The sequence below is a fragment of the Hippocampus comes genome, unplaced genomic scaffold (assembly GCF_001891065.2).
Source record: "Hippocampus comes isolate QL1 unplaced genomic scaffold, H_comes_QL1_v1.1 scaffold299, whole genome shotgun sequence".
Lineage (NCBI taxonomy): Eukaryota > Metazoa > Chordata > Actinopteri > Syngnathiformes > Syngnathidae > Hippocampus > Hippocampus comes.
This window is the reverse complement of record NW_017805694.1, coordinates 865073-873525: the sequence shown is the minus strand read 5'-3', so window position 1 is coordinate 873525 and position 8453 is coordinate 865073. Positions and strand designations below refer to the sequence as shown.

Here is an 8453-nt window from a genome sequence, read left to right as displayed (position 1 = left end):
GGCTAATTTTGGAGGCCGGGGCGAAAAAGCGTCACCTCGCTCCATTGTGGTGTCAGACCGACGCAGTACCGGTATTCATTGGAGTACTCACCGATGCGATACCAAATACCAATACCATAAAATTTCAACAAACGAAAAATGTTGCAAAGAAAAAAATAGTTACATTTATTGTTTCTTATCTGAAACAAATTCAGCGTTGAGTACTTGTACTGCTTGGAAAATTGTTGTGACGTTTTTTTGAGATGTTAACCTAAGCACTTTTTAAGGACCTGATGTTCTATTCTATTTTTATTTTGTAATTCTTTGGAGATTTACAAAAACAAACAAAATAGTGATATTCCCCCTCGTGGTCGAAACTAAAGGTTGCAGGTAGGATTTGGGACGAATCTCAAATAGCGCAGAAAGTAAATGGCTCGGACTGCATCTGTCCAAGTCTGCTGAAAAACATTCAAATACTTTATAATGCCACTTTTTCTTTTCTCTTTTGATCTGCCTCAATAATCTAACGACTTTAAAATGAAAATAGGGGTTTTCTCAGTAATTTTAAGATGAGATTAAAATATAGATTAATTAATTACAGACCCTAATTAATTAATCGCAAAAATGTAGTCACCTGACAGCACTATATATAACATCATATACGTTCGTGTAACGTATGGTGGCAAATCTGTGCATAATTGGCAGCCATTATAACTGCACTGAAAATCGGAATAAGAGGGCATTTAGCGCCAATGAGCATTTTCCACAAAAAAAACAGTTTGGTTTAGCGCCTCCAGAATAAATCTAAAAAAAAAAAAACAGTTTGGTTTAGCGCCTCCACAATAAATCAGTCTGAAAAGGAGCGTTAACTGTATTCATATTTGACAAAGAACACCAAACTCCTTGGATGGGCAACGTGGATGTTGAGGTCATTCGAACCCTTCACACAACTGCCACTTTACCCCCCCCCCCCCCACACAAGTGCTACAACAACAACAACAGCAAATGACGGCCTGTTTTTTTTTTTTCCTTTTCTTTGCCCGTTAAAGTTGATTTGAACACGAAGCGCTCATTTGATCCTTCATTCAAGTTTGCCGTCTCTCGGAGGCGCCTTGTGGCGCTCTTAAAAGCCAGAGTGGAAGAAAAAGAGAAGAAAGGCAGCAGGGGGAGGCTGAGGGGAGGAAGAAAAGCGGCGGCGCGCAGCCTTGACTCGGCCAGCGTCTCGGAGTGAAGAATTCACGTCTGCCGAGAAGCAATCAGCCGCCGCGTGAGCGCCATCCGAGAACATCCATCTTTGATTGCCGACTTCATGCGAGGCCGCTGTAAAGCGCTTCTTTGCGAAGCGCGCCGCCATTCTTATTTTACGTTTATGTACCGCATAGGGTCAAACGATATCCACTCGCGCACACAATGCGAGCCACAAGTCGTAATTGGAGCGTAAAGGCCAAGCTGAGCGTGGGGCTAGCGCGCGCGTCCATCACGTTTTTTGCCGGACATTAGTTTGACGCGCCGACATTGACCCTTGACCCCGTCAATGCAAAAGGTCGCGCTGACCTCTTAACTCTTGTGAACTCTGCGAGTGCCAACATTTGCCCCCAAGTTGAGGAGAGAAAAAAGGAAGAATATATGTGTGTGTGTGTGTGTGTGTGTATGTGTGTGTGTGTGTGTGTGTGTGTGCTGTCAGTTTAACGCGTTATTATTGGCATTAATTTAAAACAATTTTAATTCGATAATTTTTTTTTTTTTTTGCGAGATTAATGCGGCATCACGTCACAGCGGATATTACGTTGCTCTAAAACAATAAAATGTGCTCCAAGTTTGAATAACTGCTCCAAGTGAAAAATGTTCATGGAAAATTGAAAATCGAAATTGTTTTTTCAGTAAATATTTGCATTTTGCACAAAGAAAACTGATCCACGGTTCCATGTTGATGAGAGCATTAAAATGGGAAAAATAGGACAAAAAGAAATCAGAGGAAATTTAGAATCGATAAAAATCTGTGATTAATTACGGCTAATTCTGAGTTAACTATGAAATTATCCATTTGATCACGATGAAATATTTTAATCATTTGACAGCACACACACACACACACATATATATATATCTCGTTTGTGGCAGTCGACGGCGGATGACACACACACACACATATATATATATATATATACATCGTTTGTGGCAGTCGACGGCGGATACGGCGTCTCCGTGTGAAAGGCAAAATGCCGATTGGTCGGGTTCCGTGCCAAAGTGCTCACGCCTCGAACTTCTGCTGCGATTTTTAGGTTGCCGCAGTATTTCTCCAAACGCTCGCGAGAAAGAAAACCATGAGAGAGCATTGTTTCATCTGCCAAGGTGTTTCATTTTGTTGTTGTTGTTGTTGTTGCTTTTGGGTGGGGGTGGCGCAACAAAATTGCAAAGGACCCCCTGCCCCCCCCCCCGCAAAAGAAATGAAGTGCATTCAAATAGGAGAACTATGTTGGCAGGCGTCCAATCAACTCAAAGTGGTGTTTGGTTTGGTCGTGAGCGCCGCATGTGCGCTCACGTTAGTGCTCTCACGGCTGGGGGGTGGAGGGGGGGCGTTGGTCGTAAGTGGGCTGCGACAGCTTGCTGCTCTTCAGACACATTGTTGCTGCTAAATGAAGCACCCCCAACCGCCCCGACCCGCTTTGCGCTGACACCTCATCGTTGGTGCACCTGATGCGGGAAACAAGCAGGGAAGCGTGACAGGGGGGAAAGAGCCACATCAATACGTGTAGCCATGAATCTGATCCAGATCCCCATTTTGGGGGAGGCTGGTGGGGGGGGGGGGGTTAAGAAACCCTACCGAGCAACAGATTCACCGTTTTGCTCACGTGTTCGCATTGAATTCAATGCACATCGTGGTGCTCATTTTGTCACGTGCGCCTTGCTACCACTTGGTGGCAGCACAGAGGGCCGAATCCGAATTTTGCTTGACACTTGAACGTCATCCCACTTTCGGCCCTTCCCTGACCAAGGACGTCAAACGCACGACCTCTTAAGGCTGTTGCCACGGTGACAGGTCCCAACCAAACGTGAACGAGCGCTACCCGGCTCGATAGGACGTGCGGTCACGCAACCACGAGGAAATACGGTCGGACGACGTGTGCGCTACGTAGCCCTCGAATTTGACAGTGTTACGTTGTATTTTGCTCATGTTCTGGCCGTTCCGGTGCCTCCGCTTTACCCCCTCCAATCAAACCCAATCAAATGATGATGACGTGGCCACTCGGGACGACAGGAGAGAAACGGGAGACATGAAAAATCGGTTCGACTCACAATTTGCAGCGCAAAAGAAAAAAAAAAAAATACGTTTTTGATTGGTAGCCGACGCATCCCGTCCGAAATGAGAGAGTAAGAAACGCGTTTTCTCTCAACCTCCTTGTGCGTCACTAAGACGTGTCTCAAAACTGAGCCCCGACCAAGTCAAGAGGGCCGTCGCTCGTTGCAAAGAGCCTCGCCAAAAAAAAAAAAAATAAAATCTCTCACCCGTTTTTTTTTTTTTGTCTCTGCGGCCTTTCGCTTCTTCCGAGGCATTGATTGAGCATCGATGTTTGGGATCGGAAGAAATTGATGGTCGCATCTGCGACATTTCAATTGAACGGGCGTCAATGGAGGGACGTCGCATTCGAACGCCTCAATTGCCCGTCGTAAATTCCCGCGGATGCAAATGAACGGAAGACGAGGGCGTACCTGTTGCCGTGCACGTGCGAGGCGCAGAAGGCGTAGCTGTAGTGAAGCAGCGTGGGGTCCACCAGCGTGTTGTCCTCCGAGAAGTCCATCAGGTCCTTCAAGTAGCTCAGGTGACGATGGCAGCCGCGAACGCCGTAGCGGGCGCAGTACTCGTCCAGGACGAACACCTGACCCGGGCTGAACCAACCCTGTGACAAAAACCGCACGCGCACGCCGGAACGCTCGTCAGTTGACATTTCTTTGGCGGATCGGGAGCGGGCTCGCGCTCGGCGGGCAGACTTTCATGTGGACGCTTGAGGCAACTTTATGGCTTTCGAATCCGTCTGCATTGATTCCGAGGATGGCGCATGCGGAAAAATGCTGAGGAGATGCCGTTCGCCGGCAGACACTTGACGCAAAGCGTTCATCAGACACACGGACGCCAGGGATGGAACGCGTTTCAGAAAGCGGTGGCGATTGAGAAGCCGTCACAACGCCGCCATTGGACGGGGCAGCCATCTTGTCACCTCTGCATCCCGCGTTCTAGATGCATAATTTTCCAGCAGGACGCACAGTTCCAAATAATGAGCGTTTTTGGGACGCAAGGAAATTTCTTCGTCAAAAGCAAAAAAAAAAAAAAAAACTACGGTAAATCTTTTTTTCCAGCAACGATCGCAGTTTGACAATCGCCGCCGTTGTTGTTTTGATCTCGCGTTAAGTCATCTCGCATGACGAGATTTCCGTTCTCGCGAGACGAGATTGGCGAGAGCGGCCTTCACCGCGCGGAAAGCAGACGATTGCCAAGTCGTATAACGTTCAAACAAGTGCTGCAAAAAAGCGTTGCGAAAGTTCATTGCGGAGATATCGCAGAGGAAGCAGCTAAAGTTGGATCGTTTTTTTGCCATAATAATCTTGGATGCCTGAATTATTTCAATTTTTGCAGCATTCGTTTATCAGAAATAAACCTATTCGCAATGTATATTGTTGCTGTTTGCATTCTTATCATATGCAATTGAATAAGTCGACCATTTCAGAATTCAAAATCTGGGACTCTCTAAACGCATCACGGGACTCAGACTTTTCTGATCAGCGAGTCCCGTCATTGCCGCTCGCAATAAAACGTGTGCTTGGAAGACATTTCTGAGCAGATGTTTGCAATTTCCAGGTGGGGCGGCGCGCCGAGTTTCGAAATATCGCTCGTTCCGCTTCAAACCCAGTTTGGTGAAGAAAATAGAACCCATGATTACTTTTCAAAAACCTGCCCGAGAGGGACGAGAATACGGATGCGCAAGGTGGTGAAAGCGGCATTTGGGGAGACTGGCAGGAAAAGTCCCGGCTCGACGTTTTTCCACCACCCTCCCGGCGGCCGTGTAGCTCCGCCCCTGTTGACGAGCAAAGAAGGTCAAAACAAGCTTCCGTTTTGTGCCGCGAGCAAACCGCCGACTTTTTTCGTCTGCCGCGGTTATTCTATCGTTAAGGATCAATTGTGGCAAAAGGACTCCCGGCGTAGGTGAGACCGACAGGTCCACCACCCAACTGGCACCGAGGCCGGCAACTCCTTCGGGGCTTTCGTTTTGACGGCGTGAGAGGCGGACAGATGGCGCCGAGCAATAAGACGACCACGGGAGCATTCTTACGCTCGCACGTGTTCGCCATTGTCGCGCTTTCGCGGCCAAGCGTGTCCCGATCCAAAGACTCTGGCGGAGGTTCACCCGCCGCTGAATACAACGGCCGCCCGAGCCCCCCCCCCGGCGCCGATCCTGGCCACTTGTTAACAGCTGGCCGCCGCCGCCTTTCGCCTCTCCTGCCCCGTCCCCTCGCCGACGGTTCCCGGAGCACAAAACCCCCCACAAAAGGGCCCCAGAGAAAGGAAGGAGGAGAAAAGGCGCCGACAATTGCGGCCAGGTAGACGCCAGAGAAGAGCAGATGTCACTTGAAGGAAGGAAGAAAAGTGTCCATCAAGAAAAGTGTCCCCCCTCCCCCCCACCTCCACCCCCAGTCTTGCAAATGCTCAATCTCACCCCAAACCGGTTCCCCTTCCGCTCATAAGACTCGCACCCGACTCGAAAGCGCACGTGGCGGCGGTCACCCCCTTCGTCCACCTGCACTTGGTGACGGCGAAAAGCAGACTTTACACTCGGAAAAAACCGGAAGCGTTGCCGGCGTCGCCACACGAGAACCGCGTCGGCTTTGCGAAGACGAGTATCGGATGCGGTGGAGAAGTCCGAGTGCCGTTTTCGTGGACAAACGGCGGCGGCAAGACATCACGACAGCAAATAGCGTCCATTGTTGGGTGAAACGTAAACAGCCACAAAGTATTCAAGCTTATCGGAATTTTTTTGGAACGGCTTTTTTCGGGGAGCGAAGGGAAGGTGAAAGAAAAAAAAAAAAACGAAACAAAAATCCTCCTACACGGGCAATACAGGCGGATTTTTGTTTGCGCAACGTGCCACGTTGACAACAAGTATTCAAGCCTTCTGCCGTCACGTCGGCTGAAAACGTCAAAGTCGTTGATTTTTATCCCCGAGCGGCGCAGTGGCGGCCGTCGTCCTTTTCAGCGCGTAAATATTCAAGTACGACAGGTGCTTCAATTCCGACACTCGAAGCTGGAGTGAGCGCAATTTATTTCCTCGGCTCCGCTTGCCTGCCAAAAGGTCACCAAGTGCTTCACGGGCGCACAAAAGCGAGCGAGGTCAGCGCCAGAAAAAAAACGCACAAATAAGCAGCGGTAAATACAAAGAACGCAATAACACCTCAAGGACGCTGCGGGAGGAGAGAAGAAGAAGAAGAAGATGGAAAAAAAAAACATCACAACCTTTTAAAAGACACTCAAACAAGCTTGAAGACGACTTTTTTTTTTTTTTTTTTTTTGTAGTGACAGTTAGCTGTGGAAATTCCCTCCTGGGTCGCAAGAAAGCATTTCTCGTCTTTGACAGGAACTAAGAAGAGATGGAGACGAAATTGACAAACTGGATTCGGCTTGATCGAGTTTGCACCGGCCCAAAAAGGAACGCGACCAACGCACAGAAACGTCCGAGCGGCGACTCGAGCCGAGAGGTGCGAAAAGGAAGGAATTAACGAAGGCTGCAGTGACAACCCAAACGGTCAGCTAGGTCAGAATTTTTCCTCCTCACCCCCCAAAAGATCATTGTCGGGACGGCGGAGACGATCGCGACCCCCAATAGTATCGTCATAGTCTTCTCTTAAGTATCTATCTATTAGGCTGCCCCCTGGTGGCCAAGACGCGCATAGCAGAAGGAGCAGCACAATAACCATTTGACGGTCATTTTGGACATTCGATTCAGTTTTGCTGTTCATGTCATTTTAGTGGCCCGCTTTTGGCTGATTTTTGGCTGCTCAAAATCCGATAATGCCGTTCGTTCGTATCATATTTGCGACATGCATATTTACAAAGTAACTCGTTCTTTATATGACCATTAAATTGTCTCAAACAGATTTCATACAGCAGGTTTCAAATATGATTTTACCCCAAATTGTCATTTCACATGTAATCTACATCATGCTGACTAAAATGTGATACAAAAAACATCTCATAAACAACATAAAACAAAAATATTTTTGTGGATTTTGTTTGTCTCAGTTCCCCCAAATCAGAATTTTCTGGCTATTTTATATTATTCGAGGCGCCGCCGCAAAAGTGTTTTTTGTTGTTGGAAGTCTCAAGTGAGCAAAAAAAAAAAAAAAAATGTTTTGATTAATCCCTCAACGGAATTGGTCAGGCTCTAATTATTGTTATTATTCTCCACCTTGAACACTGCCCCGCCCCCCACATAAAATAATAGTCCACACTGAACGTGTTGAAATGTAAAAGCCATCAAATGACAAACCACAAGCGGCGGCCGCAGGAAGCGCCTTCCTTTTTCCCCCGACCGTGTTTGAAAATATTTAGCCCGTGACAATCTTTAAATCCACAGGAGTCCCCACTTTGACTCGATTACGGTCTCCGCGCTCGCACCCTCCCCCGCCGCCGGCCAATCAGGCGGCGGCGCCGGCCTAATGCTCGCCTCGCATGCGTGCGCACGTTCGGCGCGCGTTCCACCCGTCGTTCGCCAATTAGAGAAAACGGCGACGGCGGGCAGCGGCCGCGGCGCCCGGCAGGCCGGATGGGAAATGAGGCGCGGCCGCAAGGTGGATGTGGACTTCAAATGCATTCCATCAAACGCCTGCCTTGTGTTTTCGAATCAAGAAAGAAAAAAAAAAAATCGCATTGAACTGTGCAAAAACAATCGACAAATCGAAAAAAAAAAAAAAAAAACGGTTTTAGAGTTACGGTTTGTACTGTGGTAAGCAGGCGTGCCTTTGAGGGGCGGGTCCAGGCGGGTTTTCTCCATTTGTATTTTTATCATGAGCAAGAATCACATTTGTTGGTGTGTTCAGTTAACTTTGGTCCTCAAGGGGGCCCCTCCTCCAGCCTCTTCCAACACAGCTGATCGATTTGATTAATTTGGGAAGTTCATTACAAATCAATTCATAATACTGCAATTAAAGAACCTTTTTTATTGACTTCAATCAATTTGTTATATTTTACATACTTTTTTTAGCACAGAGCTGAATGAGCTGGACCATCTGTCGCCTTTTTTTTTTTTTTTAACCAACATGACCCTCAGAAAGGACCAGCTTGTAGTATGTCACGATGATGTCACCGTGGAGGTCAACTTCCTGTTAGGAGGCGCGGCGTCTGCTCGACGGCTCTGCTACCTCCCGCTATTTTTGCGTTTTTTTTTTTCCTCGGCGACAGGGTCGCTTTGCTTCCCGCAAAAGAG

The 8453-nt window shown here is 47.9% G+C and overlaps 1 protein-coding gene across 1 annotated transcript in view; it reads right to left on the bottom strand.

The window, feature by feature from the left end:
• Positions 1–8453, bottom strand: part of cadps2 (Ca++-dependent secretion activator 2) — a 55933-nt gene that overhangs the window by 21188 nt on the left and 26292 nt on the right. Inside the window, exons 13-14 of the mRNA XM_019881766.1 lie at positions 3691–3878; positions 2645–2673 (exon numbers count right to left, since the gene is read on the bottom strand). Coding sequence (XP_019737325.1) covers positions 2645–2673; positions 3691–3878 — 217 coding nt within the window. The remainder of the gene's footprint in view (positions 1–2644; positions 2674–3690; positions 3879–8453) is intronic.